The sequence below is a fragment of the Apodemus sylvaticus genome, chromosome 23 (genome assembly GCF_947179515.1).
Source record: "Apodemus sylvaticus chromosome 23, mApoSyl1.1, whole genome shotgun sequence".
Taxonomy (NCBI): domain Eukaryota; kingdom Metazoa; phylum Chordata; class Mammalia; order Rodentia; family Muridae; genus Apodemus; species Apodemus sylvaticus.
Genome location: NC_067494.1, coordinates 56,517,799 through 56,542,686, shown reverse-complemented (window position 1 = coordinate 56,542,686; position 24,888 = coordinate 56,517,799). Strand labels below are relative to the sequence as shown.

Genomic DNA, 24,888 nt, shown 5'->3' with positions numbered 1-24,888 from the left:
AAGATCTTGCAGCTGTGGATCTCCAGGAGCAGCCCTTTCAGGTGGTGCAGCAGTTCACGGGGTAGATGTTGTGGTGGGACAACTCAAAGTCCTGGATCTGGGCTTGGGTTGTAGCTGTGTTTGTCAGCTCATCTGCTATCTCACATCATCACAACCAGGGCGAGCTCTTCAGCACTGCCTATGATAGATCACTCGATGCTGCCGCCAGCAAAGGGCAAAGCCAGGGAGGAACAGGGAGGGGACGGAGGGCAGACAAGTGTCTGGGCGAGGGGTCAAACTCTCCCAAGTTTCTGCCCTTAGGCTAGGTTCACCAGAAGGGAGGTGGGGAGCATCACCAGGGTCAGTGCTACTGTGATGCCCCGTACGCCTAAATATTTAAGGGAAAAATAGGGCATTTTGATCTGGTATATAACTTCATGCATTCAGGTGGAGTACTACTGTTACCAGTATCTGTAACATCCAAACCTCCCACTCAAGTGATAGATGTTGTAGTTCAACTTTACCAACACTGAGTTTCTGAACAGAATGGATCCTGTAACATACTTTTGTCCATGTCTTCAACTGAAAAGAGGCCATTTTCCATTTCATGGAGACCAGGCAAAAGATGCTATTTATGTGATGAATCATCCATGCTTTACATGCTTCAACCTTCTACTGTTTATATAAATTCCCCTATCTGGGACTTCTATTCTAAAATCCAGAAGGAAGCTGTCATCAAAAATACTCATTGTTCTTCCCAAACCTGTTAATAGGACTGGCATGTTCTTCTGCCCTTCTTTGTCTCCCAGAGGCCCATGATGACAAGCAGTTAATAGGACTGGCAGGAGCAGGGAGGTCAACACCCATTATTCATGCTCACTATCACTTGCTTGAATACAAACTACATACAGTATACAGAGCCTGATAGAAATCAAGCTATCTATGCTTAATGTTCAAAGTGCAGGACTCTGGACTCAATGCTCATGCCAGGCTGAGTGTCTCCCTCTCTGCCTGCAGGATCAGGACATAAAGTTTTCAGCTATGTCTCCAGCATCATGCCTGTCTGTGTGCTGGCTCAATTACTGGAATGACAGTGATGGACTATTTCTCTGCAACTGAAAGCAAGTCCCCAATTAAGTTCCCTTTTTTATAAGAGTTTTCTTGGTCATGGTTTTTCTACACTGCAATTGAACATTAACTAAGACACTACCATGACACCTATGGTGAATTTATTTATGTCTTTGGGTAGCTCTTTTGTTATACTGTTATATATTTTCACACACCTCATCCTTTATTTTGACATGCACCTAAAATTTACCCATTGTTTAATGCAAACATTTCTTCATACAAAGAAAATCCAAGTCAGTTGGATCACACAGTTAGTGCATATAGAAACACAGTCAAAAAAGTACTGACTAAAGCTTTGGAATTAAAGCTACCTAAAATATTGATAAATCAAGAAAAATGTATCATATAATTTCTGCTACACTTATATTTCTTGAGATACCAACAAAAACATGCAATAAAATCATGCAAATTTTATGAGGTTTAAGGTGCTCTCAAAAAAGATTCCAAAGGAAAGGACTGCTCATCTGCAATTGTTGTGCAGCATGAATTTTGTTTGGACTACTAACCATTCCTGCACAAGTAATATCAAGGATGGTGTGCTAATAGAGTATAGATTGGTAACAGCAGCAGGCAGTAAGCTGCCTCTGCACAGTAGGTTCAAGAATCTAGTAATGTTCAGTCCCAAACCTGAATGCCTCAGCTGGTCTTCAGACGGAGTCTCTAGGGCCAGTGAAGGGATGACTTGTTAGAGAGCTGAGAGCAAGCAGGCAAAGAGCAAAAACTTCCTTCTTCCACAACATTCTTATTTAGGCCAACAGCAGAATGTGTGGCCCAGATTAAATGTGGGATTTCCCACCTCCAAAAATTTGGACTAAAGGTGTGTCTTCCGTTCTCAAAGCTACAGATGAAGGGTTTGTCTTTCCAACTCAAAAGATCTGCATAGGAAGTAGATCTTCCCACTTCAAAATTAAGCAAAAATCTCTCACAGGTATGCCCTTTATTTTTAGGATTTAATTACAGATTTGACATAATAAAAAAATAGCCACCTCAAGTATCAATATCTTAATACAGTACTTTTGCACTGAACTGAATATTTCCTTTTTTTTTTCAGTACTTCAAAATGATCTTCCAGGACACCACTGAGGAAGCCTTAACTGTACATGAGCACACACATATTGTCTTGGTCATAAGGTATTTCTTTAAAGCTTTGTAGTTTCTTAATATTTGTACAATGGACTCAAACATTCAATTAAGTTGAATATATCTTTATTAATACATTTTCCTGGATTTTATTTCATGTTTTTTCTGATATGTCTACAATATTAGCATTGAATAAAGGTTTTAACAAAATTCAATTAAGATCTTAGGGCTTTTAGGATTGAGTTTCTATGGCACAGCAGGACATAAGGAATGCATGATGACAATCAGTATTTGTTCACAGGCAGTAGTGTACTGAGGGGAATTACTTTTTTACTGAACCACAGATGCTAAGTATGAGTTCCGAGCAATGCATAGACATAGCCCAATTTGGACTATGTCTGTCACTGACAGTTTTGTAACCATATTTTATTTTTCCCCCATCGACCTCTCACTCTCTCTTGCAGTAAAGAGAGTAGCTTCCACTCTTTGGCTTTGCTAAGCCTCTATATTCTGTCTATGTTGAGCCCTTTTAACAAGACCAAATATTACTGTAGCAAAAAGCCTGGAGAAGTAAGCACATAGAATCCTCCCTACTTTCATTGATCAAATGCTTTCTCTTTAATATTAATTTTCTGCTGAACATGATAGAACAATTAACAGATCCAGAACATGTATAAGAGACTTTTCCTGGACTGGGAACTGACAAAAAAGTATGCATACCATCTAAGTCCATCTTGTTGACCCAATGAGTCTTTATTGTGTCTACATAGCAGCAGAATGGACTCAAAGACAGTTGCTGTCAGGAAACTCCAACCCAACATGCCAAACAACTTATAAGCACTGGACACCTGAAGCACACTGTATAAATGCAGTCATATTTACTGCTTAAAAGGCATACTATTTCAGTGGTTCAGTCTGTCAACACTTCTACTAAATAGCATGTACTCTGAGTTTCTTCATGGGAGTTAAGAAGATGGAAGTGTGTCAGTTTAATGGACTTCATGAAACCATTTGGGAATTATATTTCCTGCCTTTATCAGTTTCTCTTTAGAAGGGACATTTCAGTCTCCAGGAAACTGCTACACAAACAGCATATTCTTCAGGCTTTTACAGATTGTCTTGATTATGAAATATTTGAGGTTTAAAAGGTAGAATGTTTAATAAAGTATTTCATATATTGTCACATTTCAATAATTTTTCCTCAATGTAAACCCTTGGTATTTTCTAAGATGTGAACATTACTTAGAGGATTTCAGAAATTTCTCATGTTCATAATGGTTTTCTAGTGTGGAGCATGCAATGGTTTTTAAGAGCAGAACTTGGATAAAGCACATGCTATATTCTTTACAAATAGAAACTTTCCTTCAGCACTATGAATTTTCTGATGTTTTCTTAGACCTGAGAGATGTGTAAAGACTTTGACACATTCACTGCATTTGTAAGGTTCCTCTCCTGTATGAATTCTATTATGTATTCTAAGTTGGACTTTCTGAATAAAGCATTTGTCACATTCACTGCATTTATAAGGTTTCTCTCCAGTATGAATTTTCTGATGTCTTCTAAGATCTGAGCCACTGGTAAAAGATTTCTTACATTCACTACATTTGTAAGGTTTTTCTCCTGTATGAATCCTCTGATGTTTTCTAAGGCCTGAGCAACATGTAAAGGATTTCTCACATTCACTGCATTTGTAAGGTTTTTCTCCTGTATGAATTCTCTGATGGGTTCTTAAATATGTCAGTTGGCTAAAGTTTTTTCCACATTCATCACATTTGTAATGTTTCTCCCCTGTATGAATTGTTTGATGGCATCTTAGGTGTGTGAGTTGGCTAAAACATTTGTGACATTCACTGCATTTATAAGGTTTCTGTCCAATATGGGCTTTGTAATGGTATTTGACCTGGTACAACTGATGAAAGCACTTGCCATAAACCTTACATTTGTGGGGTTTTTCTCCAGAATGATTACTCTGGTGTATACTGATGCATGAATGGATTCTTTGATTTTGACTGATGATGGGAAATAGATTTAAACAGTATACACAGTCTTTAAACCTGTAAGGCTCTTCTCTAGAGTCCCAACTTTTATATCTATTTATGGTTGAAGACTCAACAGAAGCATCCTTGTATTTACCATATCTGCACACACTGCAGTTTTCTGCAGTATCACGTGTGTCATATGGTGTACATTGGGAGGATTCATGAACCATTTTGCCAAACTCATTACAGTTATACGACTTCTCTTGGATATTCACATGCTGATGGTCAATATGCTTTGTGCCTTGATGGAGGATTTTTTCATATTTTCCACTTATGCGATGGTTCTCTGCAAAGTTAGCACAATTATGGATAATGGTGATTTGACGCTTAAGTAAGTAAGATTCAATAATTGATGTTTCCTTAAGTTCTCTAAAGCATGTAACAACAGCAATTCTTAGGAATATCACTCTCAACAGAGGCCTTTTGTGTTTCACTATCGTTAAATGGAAGCTCAGAAAAAACCTCCACTAAGATCTCCATCCAATATAAAGTGCTGATAACAGTCTCTCTATTCTTATCTAAGCTACTTACCTTTCAGAGGCTGGACAAATGGGTGATGGAGCAATAATGAACTTTGAGACAGCAGGTCTCTGAAGTGTCATATGAAGGCTGTTTCTCTATTTTCTTGTTGTTTATGGTTTTGAAACAGAGTCCATTGTGTAGGCTTTCTTGCCTAGGAACACACTATGTAAATAAGGCTCTCCAGAAACTCGGCAGTCTCATGCTTCAGCACCCTAGTGCTAGCATTAAAACCATGCTGTGCCAGGACTATAGAGACCATATGTCAAAAAAAATCAGGAAAGAAACAAAAAGAACAACATGCTTACTGCCAACAGCTCTTTATTTTAAAACCTCTCAATTTTTAGAAATTAGGAAGAGGTGAATAGTTTAATTCAATATGAAAATCAAAATAGTCCAGTTAGCTAAGTGTACTGCAAGGCATTTCCTTGCTCTGAATATTTAATTTTCTTTGAATATTAAAGTTTTCCTTAAAAACTAAATTAGAGAGCTGGAGAGATTGCATAGAATATAGCACTGATTACTGTTGCAGAGAACAAAGAAAAATGTAAAAGAAGCACCATGAAAAAATGTTCATTATCATAATTTCCCTTATTTCTAGTAGTCTCTACACTTTCAGAGAATTTATGTACATAAAAAGTAGGTAAATACAAAGGATAAGTCAGGAATCCTACAAGAAGAACATTCTTACCTACAAAGACTAGATTGCTGTAATTCTCCACCATCACATCAATGTACAAAGCCCTCTGAGCAGAGTCCAGGCATCCCCACTCCTCCTGGGAGAAGTCCACAGTCACATCCCTTAATGTCAACAGACCCTGTAATGGAAAATTGCCCATTTACTATGTGCTGCTGGGGGTTGGAGGAAATGTTTTCTTAGGTAAAAGGAAATTATCTGATGAATTAGACCTGATGAATTAGAGACATTTTTGTGATATAGACCAGGACAATTATTCAATGACAAAAGTTTTTTTAAGAGGTGATACAGAGATGGTTCAGAAGGAAAGAGCACTAGATGCTCTTCCATAGAGCATCTGGTTCCCAGTATCCACATCATGATAAACAAGAGATTCTACCTCCAGTTGTATCAGATCTAATGTTTTCTTCTGAATTCTGAAGGCATAACATTCACAAATACATTAAAGCAAATATACTCACACACATAAAATACAAACGAAAGTTAATTTTAATAAAGATACTTCAAGCTGGACATGGTGGCACATGCCTTTAATCCCAGCACTTGTTAGGCAGAGGCAGGCAGATCTCTGTGAATGAGGCCAGTCTGGTCTACAGAGAAAGTTCCAAGGCAGCCAGGGCTACACACACACACACACACACACACACACACACACACCACACACAGAGACACACACACAGACACACACAGACACACAGACACACAGACACACAGACACACACACACACACACACACACACACACACACACACACACACACACAGCCTGTTTAAATAGGGGATGGAGAGATCCTGAATTCAATTTCCAGCAACTACATGGCAGGTTATAACTATCTATAATGGGATCTAATGCCCTCTTCTGGTATGTCTTAAGAAAGCAATAGTACTCACATAAATAAAATAAATTTAAAAAAAAATCAAATAAATAAGTCAAAGGATACTTTCTGGAACAATCATGCTTTATTTTGTATTTCCTATCTCTGTGAAAATAGGATCATTGTGATGATGGTCAATCAGCAAGCTTATAGGGAATATCAAATACACATTAGAGGTCTGAATGTAGAATTCTATAAAGGCTGTATAGATAACAAACAGGATCACAGTGTCTCCTCTCAGATGGAGAACTTATGATGAGCAAAACTGTGCTTTCAAATCTATAACTGTCAATCCTGTTGAAATATGGACTCTAGATCAATCCCGTCTGCAGTTGGGTCTCAACTGACTCTATTCTAAATCGCTCGGTTCAGATGCTAACTGAGCAAGCCTATGTGCGTGTTGCAACCTCTCTAAAACAAAGACTATGGAACGCAGAATTCATGGATGTAAGCGCTATGTGCAGTGTTGCAACCTCTCTAAAACAAAGACTATGGAACGCAGAATTCATGGATGTAAGTCACATAGTTCTTTTTTTTTTAACAGTAAGGAGTATAAAACACTACTGCATTCAACCAATGTTGTAACCAGAAACAGAATCAATATTTTGTGTAGTTATGACAACATTTTGACAACCATGATGTGAATAGAAAAAACATCAAGAGAATAGAAAAAACATCAAGAGAGAGCATTAATATTCTCTAAATTTTTCTAAAAATTTACACAACCAATACAGGTAAATAACAATTTCAGAAATCTCATATTCTCTACAAAATAGTTAGAAAAATATCTGTAAATAAATGGGCTGTGTGGAAATTCATTCAGATGAAGTAGAAAGATTATCTTTGATCAAAACAAATGTATTAAGCTGAGTAAACAGGATAATAACTCTTCACTAATTCTGAACATATTATTGCTCAAGAAATTGGCTCAATTAAAAATATGAATATTAGCTGGGTAATGACGACACTTGCCTTTGGCAAGAAATGACCAGCACTCAGGAGGCAGAGGCAGGCCTCTTTGAGTTTGAGGCCAGTCTAGTCTACAGAACTAGTTCCAGAACAGCCAAGACTAGACAGAGACACCCTATCTTGAACCTCACCCCTAAAATAAAAGAAAAGAAAAAGAAAGAGAAAAAGGAATGAAAATCTGAATCTTATAAATTCTCTTCTTCACTATTTCAGCTCAATCATCTAATAAGATTTTAGGTTACATAAATAATTACTACTTTTGAATCTTTTTCAAAAAATAGAAAATGACGGTTTACATACTGGCTCTGTCATGAACCAGATATGTAAACCTGGGGGCTGAAAAGATGGCCCAGAAGTAAAGAGCGCTTGCTGTTCCTAGAAAGAAACCTATTTTAATTTTCTCTACACAACGTCAGCTCACTTACAGTGACTGAATTTAGTGCCAAGGATTTGGTGCCATCCTCAGGCATCCACAGGCACCATGCAGGCACCGTGCATGCACAGAAAAACATGGAGAGGAACATTCATAGTTAGATAAAAATATTTTTTGAAAGAAAGAAATGGAAAGCTGTCAATCTCAAGCTCAGTCCAAAAACACTACCTATAGTTGGAGAATGATAGCACATGCCTTTAATCCCAGCACTTGAGAGGCAGAGGCAGGTGGATTTCTGAGTTTGAGGCCAGCCTGGTCCTGTGTCCTGAGTTCCAGGACAGCCAGGGCTATACAGAAAAACCCTGTCTCAAAAAAACAAAACTACTACTACAACAACAAAACAAAAACAAAAACAAAAAAAAAGCACTAGCTATGTAATAACTACCTTCCTCACTAATATATAAGGACACAAATCCATCCTCTGTAGGAACTGAGAATCAATGCATTTCTTTTTTTGTTTGTTTGGTTTTTTTTTTGTTGTTGTTGTTGTTGTTGATTTTCGAGACAGGGTTTCTCTGTACAGCCTTGGCTGTCCTGGAACTCATTCTGTAGATCAGGATGAGCCTCGAACTCAGAAATCTCCCTGCCTCTGCCTCCCAATGCTGGGATTACAGGCGTGCGCCACCAATGCCCGGCTAATGCATTTCTTTAATCACCATTTACAATGCAATCTCTCAGGATTGCAGTCTTAGCTAAGTACAAGAAAATTTATGTCCCACAATAATAACTGAGGGAAGATACACTGGAATAAGGCTGTGCTATGTATGTGACAAGACATAAAGACTTAATCCTAGTTACCAGAGAGGGAAAAAACAAAAAACAAAAAATTCAAAACAATAACTATTTAAATGACATTACTAGAGCAGAAAATTAAAAGAATGAATGGTTTCAATATAAAAAACAATTTTCAAAGAAATCTAGTCACAACACCGACCTGGGGCACATTTACTGGAGAAGCAGCCATTTTGCTGTCACTGTTTCTGTCTCAGGAACAAAGACTGGAACTCTTGTTGAACTTCCACATTGAGAAGTCAAAAATATAAAATTAAAATTAATCCAAATGTGTTACAGACTCTGTCAAACCTCATAACAAAGACCTCAAAGTCAAAATGATACTTGAAGTCTTGTCAACACTCCTATACAGAAGAGAGTGTGGAAGGATATATTAGAGTGGAGCTAAGAAAATAACTGTGAACTTTATCACTGAACATTGCCTCAAAATTCATGGCCAAGTCAGTATACTTGAAGAATGTTGTAAAATATCATAGGCACAGTTGACCAAGATTTTGTGATAAACTTCTAAGAGTATCATCAAGTAAAGAACACTTATGTCATACCTAGGCCAACATACAGTGCAGGGAAAACTGAACAGCATTAGCAAGAACACTGTACAGAGAAAAGATGAACACACTCACCAGTCTTATTGAATCCAGAGTTATAAGATCAAGTTAAAGAGACTGGCTTGGCAGTGGTGGCACATGCCTTTAATCTCAGTACTCGGGAGACACAGACAGGAGGATCTCTGTAAGTTTGAGGCCAGCCTGATCTTTAGATCAAGTCTCGGGGGACAGCCAGGATTACACACACAGAAACTTGTTCTTGAAAAATCAAAAAGAAGGAGGAGGAGGAAATAGCAAACCAGAGAAATTTGAAGACAAAGGAGAAAAAGGTAGGAAAGAAAGGCACCAAGCTCATTCTTAATGATAGAATCCCCAGTGACATCATTATATCAGACTTGATATAATACAAAACTATTTTTCAGCCCACAACTCTAGCAGAATGCTACTGCTCTATTAGAGGCCACAGTGATATAGGAGTCCCATATAAGACCTGCATGCACACATCCAATGTTTCCTCAAAGCCCAACCAGCTTGCCGAACAGCACCTCCTGGAAACAGCTGCAAGGTCACAAGAAAATCATACTACTCAAAACTAAATGTAACGAAAAAATTATTCCTTGGGGTGTCAGAAGACTTGATCATATTTCATAATACAGAGGCACAAGGATAAAGACAGCATGGCCTGGCACATTCAGAAACATATAGAAGATTGAACAGAGAACCCAGAAATAAACACAGCAGAGAGGTAATGTGTGACAAGTATACCAAAGATGAAGCCCAAAAAAAGACTCTTTGAATGTTTTGTGTTGAGAAAATAATTGTTCATGTGGAGAAGAGTAATATTAGATCCATATCTCGCACCCTGTACAAAAATCAATATAAACTATTTCAAATACCTTCCTGGAAAACTAGAAATGTTGAAAATACTAGAAGAAAACATGAGGAAATGCTTAACAATACAGAAAAGAAAAAGCAAATAGTGTCCAAAAGTGATTTCTGGAACACAGAAAATAACCAGGAAAAAAAATGACAACGAGATTTCATGGAATATAGAGCTGCAAAGGTCAGAGAATCACACGAAGAATGGTAGCTAAGAATGAATGAATGGTAGCTAAGAAAGTGAAGTTGAAATAAATGCCTAGCAACAAACTAGTAAGTTGGCCATTGAGTGTTTCAAACTTGGTGAACATCTCTAGCTCAAAGTTCTGAAGTTCTTTCCACAATCCTCACCCAAAAAGTCTCTCAATCTAGTTAATCTCAGATATGGTTATTACTACCTGTGAAGAAGCACCATGACCAAAAGCAACTTACAGAGGGAAAGGTTTAGTTAGTTTATACTTCTGTATTGCTGTTCATCATTGAAGGAAGTCAGGGCAGGAACCTGGAAGCAAGACCTGAGCATGAAATAATGTATGTAAAGTCCTGAAAGAAAATAACTGTCAACCACAGATTACACAGGAACCATGACTGCTAGAACTGAGAGAGAAGTAAGTGCATTTGAAGGGGTCATGAACTAGCATAGTGTTGAGGGGCCCAGCTTAACATTACAAACTGAATTGCTTTCAGACTGTTTTATGATTAACTTGCCCCCAAATGAACTCAGCTATTGGAAAAACCCCAACTTGTTCCAGGAGCCATGACACGCTGATAACAATCACAATTCCCCTGGGCAAACAGCCACTCTACTCCTAGCAACAACCAATCAGTTCTTAAGGGGAAAGTACCTAATGTCTAAAGTAGATTGATTAAGCTAGCAACCACTGTTCATACCAAGCTGAAATCATTATTTGTCTTATCCTGCTACCATGATAAAAGGCAAGGCTGTTACTAGCTCAGAACCCCTTCTACACCATCCACTATGCTGGGGAGGTTGAGGGTTCGAGCTCAAGCTTGAATAAAGACTCTTTGCTTTGGCATACAAGTTGGACTCCTAGTGGTCTTGTACACCTGGTGGTCTTGTACACCTGGTGGTTCATGTGCAACACAGGAAAGCACTAACCCTTATAGAGAATAGAGAACAGTATCACTAGTAATCCATCATCTAGAATACCAGAAAAACGTCTAGAATAGAAACCCTGAGACATGAAATCTCAGTAGGAACAGACTTTCATCTACCATTCTTAAAAATTCACAAAATTCCTGGTAGACATCGAAATAGCACAAAATCTTACCTCAGTGGTGTATGTGTCGGCTATGCCTTTAATTCCAGCACTCAGGAGGCAGAGGCAGAGGCAGAGGCAGGCAGATCTCCGAGTTCAAGGTCAACCTGCGTTACAGAGTGAGTTCTGGGACAGCCAGGGCTACACAGAGAAACACTGTCTCCAAAAGTCAAAGGGGATGGGGAAGTGGAGAGGTGTGTATGATGTGTCAATCTAGGTTTATGGTCCAGGAGGAAATGTACTGTAATAGAGGAAAGGTTCACATTCTCCCAGTCAGACTTAAGGTAGAATGTTAAAGTAGCTAGAGGTGATGGACTGCGTGGTGAGGCGCACTGCTTGTTCTTTCAGAAGATTGGGGTTCAAGAACAACACCATGTGTCAGCTCATAAAACCGTGACTCTAGCTCTAGAGGATACAATGTCCACCTCTGTGGAGACTACATATATGTGGTACACAGACATGCAGACCAAAGACTCATATATACATAATAATAATTATAAAGAAAAAACCTACAGAAATTTGAAAGAGACAAAAAAAAAACCCCAAGGAAATAAAGTATGAAAGTCATTGAACTCATACTTTTTAACAATAGTGTGACTGTTTATATAACCTATCTGAAGATATCACTAGAAACTTTTTTTAAAGATTTATTTATTTATTTAATGTATGAGCACATTGTAGCTGTCTTCATATACACCAGGAGAGGGCACTAGATCCCATTAAAGATGGTTGTTATCCACCATTGTGGTTGCTGGGAATTGAACTCAGGACCTCTGAAAAAGCAGTCAGTGCTCTTACCAGCTGGGCCACCTCTCCAGTACCCACCAGAAACTTTTATACTTAAGAAATGCTTTAGTACACTCCTCCACTGCTGGTGGGGTTGCAAATTGGTACAACCACTCTGGAAATCAGTCTGGCGGTTCCTCCGAAAACTGGGCACCTCACTTCCAGAAGATCCTGCTATACCACTCCTGGGCATATACCCAGAAGACTCTCCACCATGTAATAAGGATACATGTTCTACTATGTTCATAGCAGCCCTATTTATAATTGCCAGATGCTGGAAAAAACCCAGGTATCCCTCAACAGAAGAGTGGATGCAAAAAATGTGGTATATCTACACAATGGAGTACTATTCAGCCATTAGAAACAATGAATTCATGAAATTCTTAGGCAAATGGATGGAGCCAGAGAATATCATACTAAGTGAGGTAACCCAGACTCAAAAGGTGAATCATGGTATGCACTCACTAATAAGTGGATATTAACCTAGAAAACTGGAATACCCAAAACATAATCCACACATCAAATGAGGTACAAGAAGAAAGGAGGAGTGGCCCCTGGTTCTGGAAAGACTCAGTGAAGCAGTATTCGACAAAACCAGAACGGGGAAGTGGGAAGGGGTGGGTGGGAGGACGGGGGAAGAGAAAGGGGCTTACGGGACTTTCGGGGAGTGGGGGGCTAGAAAAGGGGAAATCATTTGAAATGTAAATAAATTATATCGAATAAAAAAAAATTTACACAACCAATACAGGTGAATAACAATTTCAGAAATCTCATATTCTCTACAAAATAGTTAGAAAAATATCTGTAAATAAATGGGCTGTGTGGAAATTCATTCAGATGAAGTAGAAAGATTATCTTTGATCAAAACAAATGTATTAAGCTGAGTAAACAGTATAATAACTCTTCACTAATTCTGAACATATTATTGCTCAAGAAATTGGCTCAATTAAAAATATGAATATTAGCTGGGTAATGACGACACTTGCCTTTGGCAAGAAATGACCAGCACTCAGGAGGCAGAGGCAGGCCTCTTTGAGTTTGAGGCCAGTCTAGTCTATAGAACTAGTTCCAGAACAGCCAAGACTAGACAGAGATACCCTATCTTGAACCTCACCCCTAAAAAAAAAAATAAAATAAAAAATAAAATAAAAATAAAAAATAAAAAGAAAGAAAGAAAAAAAGAAAAAGAAAAAGGAATGAAAATTTGAATCTTATAAATTCTCTTCTTCTTCACTATTTCAACTCAATCATCTAACAAGATTTTAGGTTACATAAATAATTACTACTTTTGAATCTTTTTCAAAAAATAGAAAATGACGGTTTATATACTGGCTCTGTCATGAACCATATAGTAAACCTGGGGGCTGGAAAGATGGCCCAGAAGTAAAGAGCGCTTGCTGTTCCTAGAAAGAAACCTATTTTAATTTTCTCTACACAACGTCAGCTCACTTACAGTGACTGAATTTAGTGCCAAGGATTTGGTGCCATCCTCAGGCATCCACAGGCACCATGCAGGCACCGTGCATGCACAGAAAAACATGGAGAGGAACATTCATAGTTAGATAAAAATATTTCTTGAAAGAAAGAAATGGAAAGCTGTCAATCTCAAGCTCAGTCCAAAAATACTACCTATAGCTGGAGAATGATAGCACATGCCTTTAATCCCAGCACTTGAGAGGCAGAGGCAGGTGGATTTCTGAGTTCGAGGCCAGCCTGGTCCTGTGTCCTGAGTTCCAGGACAGCCAGGGCTATACAGAAAACCCTGTCTCAAAAAAAAAACAAAAAAAACAAAACTACTACTACAACAACAAAACAAAAACAAAAACAAAAAAAAGCACTAGCTATGTAATAACTACCTTCCTCACTAATATATAAGGACACAAATCCATCCTCTGTAGGAACTGAGAATCAATGCATTTCTTTTTTGTTTGTTTGTTTTTGTTGTTGATTTTTGAGACAGGGTTTCTCTGTATAGCCTTGGCTGTCCTGGAACTTGTTCTGTAGACCAGGCTGGCCTCGAACTCAGAAATCTCCCTGTCTCTGCCTCCCAAGGCTGGGATCACAAGCGTGCGCCACCAATGCCCAGCTAATGCATTTCTTTAATCACCATTTACAATGCAATCTCTCAGAATTGCAGTCTTAGCTAAGTACATGAAAATCTATGTCCCCACAATAATAACTGAGGGAAGATACACTGGAATAAGGCTGTGCTATGTATGTGACAAGACATAAAGACTTAATCCTAGTTACCAGAGAGGGAAAAAACAAAAAACAAAAAATTCAAAATAATAACTATTTAAATGACATTACCAGAGCAGAAAATTAAAAGAATGAATGGTTTCAATATAAAAAACAATTTTCAAAGAAATCTAGTCACAACACCGACCTGGGGCACATTTACTGGAGAAGCAGCCATTTTGCTCTGTCACTCGTCTCTGACTTTCTGTCTCAGGAACAAAGACTGGAACTCTTGTTGAACTTCCACATTGAGAAGTCAAAAATATAAAATTAAAATTAATCCAAATGTGTTACAGACTCTGTCAAACCTCATAAAAAGACCCCAAAATCAAAATGATACTTGAAGTCTTGTCAACACTCCTATACAGAAGAGAGTGTGGAAGGATATATTTAGAGTGGAGCTAAGAAAATAACTGTGAATTTTATCATTGAACATTGCCTCAAAATTCATGGCCAAGTCAGTATACTTGAAGAATGTTGTAAAATATCATAGGCACAGTTGAACAAGATTTTGTGATAAACGTCTAAGAGTATCATCAAGTAAAGAACACTTATGTCATACCTAGGCCAACATACAGTGCAGGGAAAACTGAACAGCATTAGCAAGAACACTGTACAGAGAAAAGATGAGCACACTCACCAGTCTTATTGAATCCAGAGTTATAAGATCAAGTTAAAGAGACTGGCTTGGCAGTGGTGGCACATGCCTTTAATCTCGGGAGACACAGACAGGAGGATCTCTGTAAGTTTGAGGCCAGCCTGATTTTTAGATCAAGTCTCGGGGGACAGCCAGGATTACACACACAGAAACTCTTTCTTGAAAAATCAAAAAGAAGGAGGAGGAGGAAATAGCAAACCAGAGAAATTTGAAGACAAAGGAGAAAAAGGTAGGAAAGAAAGGCACCAAGCTCATTCTTAATGATAGAATCCCCAGTGACATCATTATATCAGACTTGATATAATACAAAACTATTTTTCAGCCCACAGCTCTAGCAGAATGCTACTGCTCTACTAGAGGCCACAGTGATATAGGAGTCCCATATAAGACCTGCATGCACACATCCAATGTTTCCTCAAAGCCCAATCAGCTTGCCGAACAGCACCTCCTGGAAACAGCTGCAAGGTCACAAGAAAATCATACTACTCAAAACTAAATGTAACGAAAAAATTATTCCTTGGGGTGTCAGAAGACTTGATCATATTTCATAATACAGAGGCACAAGGATAAAGACAGCATGGCCTGGCACATTCAGAAACATATAGAAGATTGAACAGAGAAGCCAGAAATAAACACAGCAGAGAGGTAATGTGTGACAAGTATACCAAAGATGAAGCCCAAAAAAAGACTCTTTGAATGTTTTGTGTTGAGAAAATAATTGTTCATGTGGAGAAGAGTAATATTAGATCCATATCTCGCACCCTGTACAAAAATCAATATAAACTATTTCAAATACCTTCCTGGAAAACTTGAAATGTTGAAAATACTAGAAGAAAACATGACGAAATGCTTAACAATACAGAAAAAAAAAGCAAACAGTGTCCAAAAGTGATTTCTGGAACACAGAAAATAACCAGGAAAAAAAATGACAACGAGATTTCATGGAATATAGAGCTGCAAAGGTCAGAGAATCACACGAAGAATGGTAGCTAAGAATGAATGAATGGTAGCTAAGAAAGTGAAGTTGAAATAAATGCCTAGCAACAAACTAGTAAGTTGGCCATTGAGTGTTTCAAACTTGGTGAACATCTCTAGCTCAAAGTTCTGAAGTTCTTTCCACAATCCTCACCCAAAAAGTCTCTCAATCTAGCTAGTCTCAGTTATGGTTATTACTACCTGTGAAGAAGCACCATGACCAAAAGCAACTTACAGAGGAAAAGGTTTAGTTAGTTTATACTTCTGTATTGCTGTTCATCATTGAAGGAAGTCAGGGCAGGAACCTGGAAGCAAGACCTGAGCATGAAATAATATATGTAAAGTCCTGAAAGAAAATAACTGTCAACCACAGATTACACACAGGAACCATGACTGCTAGAACTGAGAGAGAAGCAAGTGCATTTGAAGGGGTCATGAACTAGCATAGTGTTGAGGGGCCCAGCTTAACATTACAAACTGAATTGCTTTCAGACTGTTTTATGATTAACTTGCCCCCAAATGAACTCAGCTATTGGAAAAACCCCAACTTGTTCCAGGAGCCATGTCACGCAGATAACAATCACAATTCCCCTGGGCAAACAGCCACTCTACTCCTAGCAACAACCAATCAGTTCTTAAGGGGAAAGTACCTAATGTCTAAAGTAGATTGATTAAGCTAGCAACCACTGTTCTTAACAAGCTGAAATCATTATTTGTCTTATCCTGCTACGATAATAAAAGGCAAGGCTGTTACTAGCTCAGAACCCCTTCTACACCATCCACTATGCTGGGGAGGTTAGAGGGTTCGAGCTCAAGCTTGAATAAAGACTCTTTGCTTTGGCATACAAGTTGGACTCCTAGTGGTATTGTACATCTGGTGGTCTTGTACACCTGGTGGTTCATGTGCAGCACAGGAAAGCACTAACCCTTATAGAGAATAGAGAACAGTATCACTAGTAATCCATCATCCAGAATACCAGAAAAACGTCTAGAATAGAAACCCTGAGACATGAAATCTCAGTAGGAACAGACTTTCATCTACCATTCTTAAAAATTCACAAAATTCCTGGCAGACATCGAAATAGCACAAAATCTTACCTCAGTGGTGTATGTGTCGGCTATGCCTTTAATTCCAGCACTCAGGAGGCAGAGGCAGAGGCAGGCAGATCTCCGAGTTCAAGGTCAACCTGGGCTGCAGAGTGAGTTCTGGGACAGCCAGGGCTACACAGAGAAACACTGTCTCCAAAAGTCAAAGGGGATGGGGAAGTGGAGAGGTGTGTATGATGTGTCAATCTAGGTTTATGGTCCAGGAGGAAATGTACTGTAATAGAGGAAAGGTTCACATTCTCCCAGTCAGACTTAAGGTAGAATGTTAAAGTAGCTAGAGGTGATGGACTGCGTGGTGAGGCGCACTGCTTGTTCTTCCAGAAGATTGGGGTTCAAGAGCAACACCATGTGTCAGCTCATAAAACTGTGACTCTAGCTCTAGAGGATACAATGTCCACCTCTGTGGAGACTACATATATGTGGTACACAGACATGCAGACCAAAGACTCATATATACATAATAATAATTATAAAGAAAAAACCTACAGAAATTTGAAAGAGACAAAAAAAAAAACCCAAAGAGATATAGTATGAAAGCCATTGAACTCATACTTTTTAACAATAGTGTGATTGTTTATATAACCTATCTGAAGATATCACTAGAAACTGTTTTTAAAGATTTATTTATTTATTTAATGTATGAGCACATTGTAGCTGTCTTCATACACACCAGGAGAGGGCACTAGATCCCATTAAAGATGGTTGTGAGCCACCATGTGGTTGCTGGGAATTGAACTCAGGACCTCTGAAAAAGCAGTCAGTGCTCTTACCAGCTGGGCCACCTCTCCAGTACCCACCAGAAACTTTTATACTTAAGAAATGCTTTAGTAATATTGAAAAATAAAGAAATGTCATACGCAAATCTCCAGTTTAGTATGCACCAATAATGATCAGGTTAAAAAAACAAGTTAGGATTATATCCCATTCTCAGAAGCATCAAAGACCTCTAGAGCTCCCCGGAAATATCATTTAATGTGTTCACATTCCTCAGCCATGAGGGAATTACAAATGAGCATAACTGATACTCCATTTTACCAGAATGGCTAATGTGAAGAAACCAAATTGGGGGCCGTTGAGATGATGTGTACTGTGTTTCTAGGCTACCTGAATCAGAATCCCAGAACTAACACATAGGCTCACAATAATCCATTAAGTACTCTCCCAGGAGATTCAATGCCCTCTTGTGACCTCCACAGGCACCAGACATACATACTCCCAAAATAAATGTACACATAAAATAAAAATAAAATAACAAAAACAAGAAAATAACATGGAGGCTCATAAGGCAGTATCACAGAGTTAAGTGACTGTAATTTGCTGCTAGCCTTGTCTACATACTGATTTTGACAGCAATGACATTATGCATACAGCAACTCTTTATATATGTGTTATGCCCTCAAAAATAATAAACAACAAATATAATCAAATGCCCAGGAATGGATTTGAGGACATGGTAAAATGGGTCCTTACTCTAACTCCTGTTGGGAATGCAAACTACTGCAAACAGTAAAAGTCACTTTGGAGATGACAGAAACCACCTATATGCACCACCATATTACCCTTCAGAAAACAAGACTATTTTAACATATGTAGATTTCTCAATGTAACTCTGTGATTATTTAGATTGTAGCAGAAGGATCATGATCATGTCAATATAATCTACAAAACACCTGTGGGAAATTTTCACATTTGCTCATTATCAAGGATTTGAAGAACCTGGGAATAGGGAAAACATACCTATGCATACTAAACACTTAAAGCCACAAACCAAAATTCCATATTTTACTAAATGAAGAAAACTGGAAGGAGTCCAACCTTCTCAGGATAGGAACAAAGGTGTCCAGTATGTTCACACTCATTTAGCACAGTGCATCAAATGTTATCCAGACCAAAAAGGAAAGAGGAAAGAGAGAGAGAGAGATCTCAATTTAAAGGGGTAATACAGGTCAGACAGCAACTTATTCCAAAGAAATATAATTCTTTGGGATTTTTTGGGGGGTGGGGGGCAGGTATTTTAAGACAGGATTTCTCCCTGTAGCTTTGGCTGGTCTTGAACTCATAAAGATCTGCCTGTCCCTGCCTCCCACATGATGAGATAAAAGGTGTCTGCCACCACCACTCAGCAAGAAATATAATTCTCAACATAAAAAAAAATTATAAATATTCCATGATAAAACTCAGATCTGATAATCCTTGAAATAAGCCATAAAACTAGGTTGTTTTATATATCAACAAGATGACGGTGAGAATACAGCCATCTACTAAGACCTCCATAATATCTAGGAAATATCTCAGACCCTGATGACAACCTTCACAGCAACAAAAGATGCAGTGTAAGCTAGTGGGTAAGAAGTCATCAATAACCTCACACAGAGGACTGGAGAGATGGCTCAGAGGTTAAAAGTACTGTTTCAGAGGTTCTGAATTCAATTCCGATCCACCACATAGTGGCTTCCAACCATCTTTACTTCTAGGTTTCAAACCAATGCTTTCTTCTAGCATGCACACAGAAAGAGTTCTCATATACATAAAATAAATAAATCTTTAAAAACCTTCCCAGAGCCGGGCAGTGGTGGCGCATGTCTTTAATCCCAGCACTTGGGAGGCAGAGGCAGGCAGATTTCTGAGTTCAAGGCCAGCCTGGTCTACAGTTCCAGGAGACAGCTTTACTGTGCGGTGTTGATATATACAGGATCAGCCAATATCCTTTTAAAGTCTGAGCCCTGAATTCAATTAAACACTTTTATATTTTGTCCCCCTGCATGCCTCCAAACCTTCCCCACACCCCAGCAACGCAGAGTGATATAACATCTGACTGGCTATCTTAACTTTTTAAATAGAATTTGCTGAAGAATCTCATATGTAGAAAATATTTCTAAAGAGCAAAATATACCAGAAGTCACATACAGTTTTGAGGTTCAACGAGAGGATACTGGGTAAGGCAAAAGACAGTGGAATACCAAAAGGGCGCTGACCAGCTTGCAGCTGATGTTCCCTGGTAGCTGTGTGCTATGTCGGTAGATTAACATACAGTAGTCTCCTGTAGGTTGGTAATACGGCACAGGTGGTCCATGTCTGGAAAGGGCTTTGTTTGTTTGTTTGTTTGTTTGTTTGAGACAGGGTTTCTCTGTGTGCCCTGCTCTGGCTTTTCTGGAACTCACTCAAAACTGTACGTGAGTTCTGGTATATTTTGCTCCTTAGAAATATTTTCTACATATGAGATTCTTCAGCAAATTCTATTTAAAACGTTAAGATAGCCAGTCAGACTCTTTCACTGTGGATTGCTGAGATATGGGGAAGGTTTGGAGGCATGGAGGGAGACAGGATATAAAACTGTTTAATTGAACTCAGGGCTTAGACTACACAGTAAAGCTATCTCCTGCATTAGAGCTTGGTGGTTACTTCCTTTGGTTTCCTAAAGTAGTGTCAATAGTGCTAAGACAGAGCCCACCACTGGGAAGGTGACAGGACACATGAGGCAAGTGACTCATGTCATTTTGCTACATGTATGTACTCAAACTGCCTTTACCTGACTCTGTCCACAACTTTAGCCTGCTTTCCGTATACGTCAGAGAATCTTTGTATGCAATGGTCAACAGTTATTTCAGGGACTTATTACTGGTCACATACGGAGAATGAGTGACTGGTCATTGCACAGTCATGAAGAGGAAATTCAAATAACTTGGTTGAAGTTCCAGGGAACATGACAAAGAAGGGACAAAGACTGGAAAGCAGAATAGGGAAGTAATCTAAGAAACACACAATATATTGAATAACATTCACAAAAATAGTCAGGAGAAAACTAATTTTACATTGAAGCACAAAGAATCTGAGTGCAGAGTACATCCCCAGCTACATAAAGCAGAGCCTGAGTTTTCCCAACTGTGATTCCAGATGACACTGCAGAGCCAAATGACCATCAGAATATGGGACTGGCAGAAGAGGAGATAAACAGCCATATTCCACAGAGAAGGTCCAGAAACAGAACAGCGGCAATGACTGTGTGGTTGTCAACAAAATAACATAGGTGTGTTACATAACAGGCAGCCTCATTCATCAATCAACACATTGGAAAAGTATCTATCTACACAAACAAACTCTATATAGTCTCTCCCACTATACAATGAATCACAGGCCTTCATGCATGAGCTGAAGCCAAAAAGGATGCATGGAAATCCTAAAAATTAAAAGTATAAAGAAACAGCCTATAGAACAGTTAAATGTATTAGCTAGCTATTTACCATATGACATGGTAATACCAAAAATATATCATAAGAAAAATACCCACAAGCAAATAATTTTAACAGATCATGCTAAAAGGCAGTTAGAATTGCCGATTAGTACACATTAAAAATGCTTTATACCATGAGTCATTAAAAAAATGTTCACCTAATGTGCACCAAGATCACACATTAGGTCAGTGCGATTTAGTCAGTGAGCACTCTCAGGTTTTCCACAAAACAAATTCTGAAGACAATGCAACAGAAAGAACTCAAGAGATACAGCGTTAGTAAGGAGCCAACTTACTGCAGCCACCATGCAAGTCACTGTGCAGCTTCTTCAACTGTCAAATAATCAAACTATTCACAAAGATTTAATTATCACGTGTGTGGTTTCATAATACTATGTTCTTGCAAAAATGAATTAGTGACTGACCAACATGCATGTGGACAGAAACAGCAGACAGAAAACAGAAGAACAAATATATGATACATAAACACTGACACACCACTAGCATGCGTACACACTTGGCAAGGAGGTTTCTCTTAAAGGAATTAATTTCAACAGGAATGGGATATTTTGGCAAAATATGCAAAGGGAATGCTATCATGATATAAAATTTAAGAAAGCACAGACTTCAAAATGCTTCAGAAGATGAAACCAAGATTTCAAATTCTATTAAAATTATAGCATTGAAAATCATTGAGCATTGGTGTGAAGACAAAAACAAATGTCAATAGAAAGATAATATAGACATTGTTTACAGCTCTGCAGAAACACTAAGCAATGCTTATCAAAGTCCTGATGGCATCATTTTAGGAAATGGGAAATTTCTCTATGAAAGAAATAGAAACTAAAGGAACTTTCAAAAATGTCAAAGTTAGGAAGTAGATCAGGAAACAAGACACGATTTTCCCTAATTTTACACGATGCTAAAATTACAGTAAGGAAAGCCATTTAATACTGAAATGAAAAGACAAAAGAGAGATGAACTGAATGGGGGCCTTCATCACAGACCTGTAGTCATTTAAATTATGTTTTCTCCTAGTACTAATTCTTGCATATAAAATCAGTGATGTGTAAAATAGGATAAGTTTAAGAGAGTATTCCAAAACCCTTTTTAGGGAAACAATGTAGCAAAACCAATCTCATATCTCATTTGCACTTTCATTGTTTATTAAAATTTTTCTTTAGACTTTTTATTTAAGCTGATGGAGTATCAGTGTTCTGCTGCATGTATATATGTATATAATATGTTCTGTGTGTTTGTCTCTAGAGCCCACTGAGATCAGAAAAGACATTAGATCTATGAAACCAAATTATGGATAGATGTCAGCCAGTATATGGATGCTGAGAATGAACCCACGTCCTCTTCAGAGCAGAAATGGCTATTAACTACTGAACCATCTTAACCGCGTCTGTCTCCAATTCCGTTTCCTACCTCACTTGACCCTCTCACCACACCTAAATTTGGAGGGATTTTAATCCCTCCAATGTGCTTCTGTGCTTCCCCTCCACCTGCTAGGCCTCTCTGTTCTGCTTCAAAAGTGAGCAGCTCTGGCTTATGTGTGAGACCTGCAGAAGAAAGACATTTTCAGAAAGCACCTACATTTCTAACACAGGACTATGTGCCATAGAAAATGAGAAAATAAAACAGAGGGGTCTGCAAATGATTCCCCAGGTGTCATGCAGGGTCAGAATACTGAAAACACTTAGGGAATATTTTCAGTTAGCATATCTGGAGTCCCACCGCTTCTAATCACAGGTCAATCAAAACACCAGGGTGGAAATGAAGCTGAGTGACTAGGATGACATTATAACACACTGATGGGCTTTGAATCTGTTCTGGAACACAAATGACTGAAGCCTTCAACCACCCAAAAGGACACTCATTCTCACAACGCTCACACACCTGCAGAGTAGTGTTCCTGGGAACCCCGAGGAGCAAAGGTGCTACAAGCAAACCATTCTCACCCACAGGCAGCAAAGAGACTGCTGCAATTCTGCAACATCCACTCTCCCTCCGTACAAAGCCCTCTGGGCAGGGTCCAAGCATTGTCCCACCTCCTGAGAATATACAAGTCACCGCCCTGGCTGTCCACCAACCCTGAAACTAAAAAACAAAGGGAGTGAGTGTTTGAGCCATCTATGTTTCTACACTGCTTTGATCCCAGAACTCAGAAAATAGAAGCAGGCAGATAGATATCCCATGTGGAATCAGGCTGGTATATATGGTGAGTTCTTAGCCAGACAGGGCAGAATTGGAATACTTATTCAACCAAAGTCAAACCGAACAACACCATGTCAACTTGCTCATGTGCCCATTGGAAGAGTGCTTTCCTTGAACCAGGAAGAGGAAAATATTGCACATATACTTGCATGATCATAATTATTTAAGAGATGCTTTCCAATTTTGTCCCAATCTAGTGTTTTCCAGCTGTAAAAAATTGTGGCCTGAGCCAGGCGGTGGTGGCGCACGCCTGTAATCCCAGCACTCTGGGAGGCAGAGGCAGGTGGATTTCTAAGTTTGAGGTCAGCCTGGTCTACAGAGTGAGTTCCAGGACAGCCAGGGCTACACAGAGAAACCCTGTCTCGAAAAAAATCAAAATTGTGGCCTGATATCCTCACAACATGTATACATTCTATGATTTTTTTCATGAATCTAAGCTGTAAATTAAGTATTAAACATATGAAAACACATTTCTGAATGCTGTATTTACATCCTAGCGTGCTTACGTTTCAAATGAAAAATACGTGGGTATTTAAAAAGCTGCATGTAATTTCAGTTCTATGGAAACTGACACTCTTACACAGACATATAAATGCAGAACACCAATGTCAATAAAACAGTTTTTAACTTTGCTTAGTAAATGTTAACGTTTACAGACATAGCTATAAGGTTTGGTAAAACAGACTTTCTGATTCCACTAAATCTGCAGTGGACTAATATCTAAAAAGTTGTCAGGGGATGCCTAGTCCCCAGGGTAAAAGACCACTCTCTAAGGCCACATTCGTGTGGTTGGAAAAGTCGTAAAAGGGGGGAGTGAGAAAGTGTGGCTGAGTTTAAATTCCACAATGGCAAAGAGAACCATGTCTACCAACAACAGATAATTCAAGTCCCCTAATAGATTATTGTTTCTGTAAACATCCTGGCAACCATAAGATGACCGAAAAAGATCAACATAAGGCCCAGCTCACATAATGTAAACCTTCTCGGTCAGGGCGAGACATCCACAGCAGAGTTTCAGAGCAGGCTGCTGTAAGAGCAGCAGAGAAACTAAGCACTTCAGGTCGGCTTCCCTCAGGTTCCCCAGCCCCGCAGCGGCTCTGACCCGGGAGGTTCACGGGCCGCCGGGCTGCGGTTCCCGCCGCTGCGCTGCTGCCTCTCCCAGCCGCCCGCGTGGCACCTGTAGCTGCGGGGAGTTCTCGGGACCCAACAACCCGCAATCGCGGCTCTGAAGCAAGATGCTTTCTACGTTCCCGGGGGAATCCCTACTTCCTTCCGTTCTTCCGAGCCTCCTCTGGCCCCACCCACCACATACCTGTTCAGGTCACGTGCCTAGTAACTCCTCCCCCCCTCATCCCCTTTCCCCCACCCCCTTCCTCTTCCTGATTCCCATCCTCACTATTGCTGGGTCTGAAGTCAGCAAATGTCCATTGATCACTCGCCAGAGATCCTGAAGTGG

General features: G+C 39.1%; 3 protein-coding genes across 10 annotated transcripts in view; all 3 read right to left on the bottom strand.

Annotated features, from left to right (window-relative positions):
* LOC127673904 (zinc finger protein 501-like) overlaps nucleotides 1-24,888 on the bottom strand; it is a 210,918-nt gene that overhangs the window by 158,895 nt on the left and 27,135 nt on the right. The gene's annotated exons all lie outside the window — the stretch shown is intronic.
* The window catches only part of LOC127673894 (zinc finger protein 420-like), a 261,819-nt gene that overhangs the window by 209,997 nt on the left and 26,934 nt on the right, over nucleotides 1-24,888 (bottom strand). The gene's annotated exons all lie outside the window — the stretch shown is intronic.
* On the bottom strand, nucleotides 2,318-24,634 carry LOC127673906 (zinc finger protein 239-like). 5 transcript variants are annotated; one of them, XM_052169682.1, is made up of 4 exons: nucleotides 24,401-24,634; nucleotides 14,390-14,481; nucleotides 5,437-5,563; nucleotides 2,318-4,512 (listed from the first exon to the last, which is right to left on the bottom strand). In XM_052169682.1, exons 2-4 carry the CDS (start codon nucleotides 14,417-14,419, stop codon nucleotides 3,494-3,496), a joined length of 1,176 nt encoding a protein of 391 aa, XP_052025642.1. In that variant the 5' UTR covers nucleotides 14,420-14,481; nucleotides 24,401-24,634; the 3' UTR covers nucleotides 2,318-3,493. The 5 variants fall into 5 exon arrangements, with proteins under 5 accessions (XP_052025642.1, XP_052025643.1, XP_052025644.1 ...); XM_052169683.1 differs by lacking the exon at nucleotides 14,390-14,481 and adding an exon at nucleotides 8,653-8,733 and having other exon boundaries at nucleotides 24,401-24,419; XM_052169684.1 differs by lacking the exon at nucleotides 24,401-24,634 and adding an exon at nucleotides 23,177-23,309.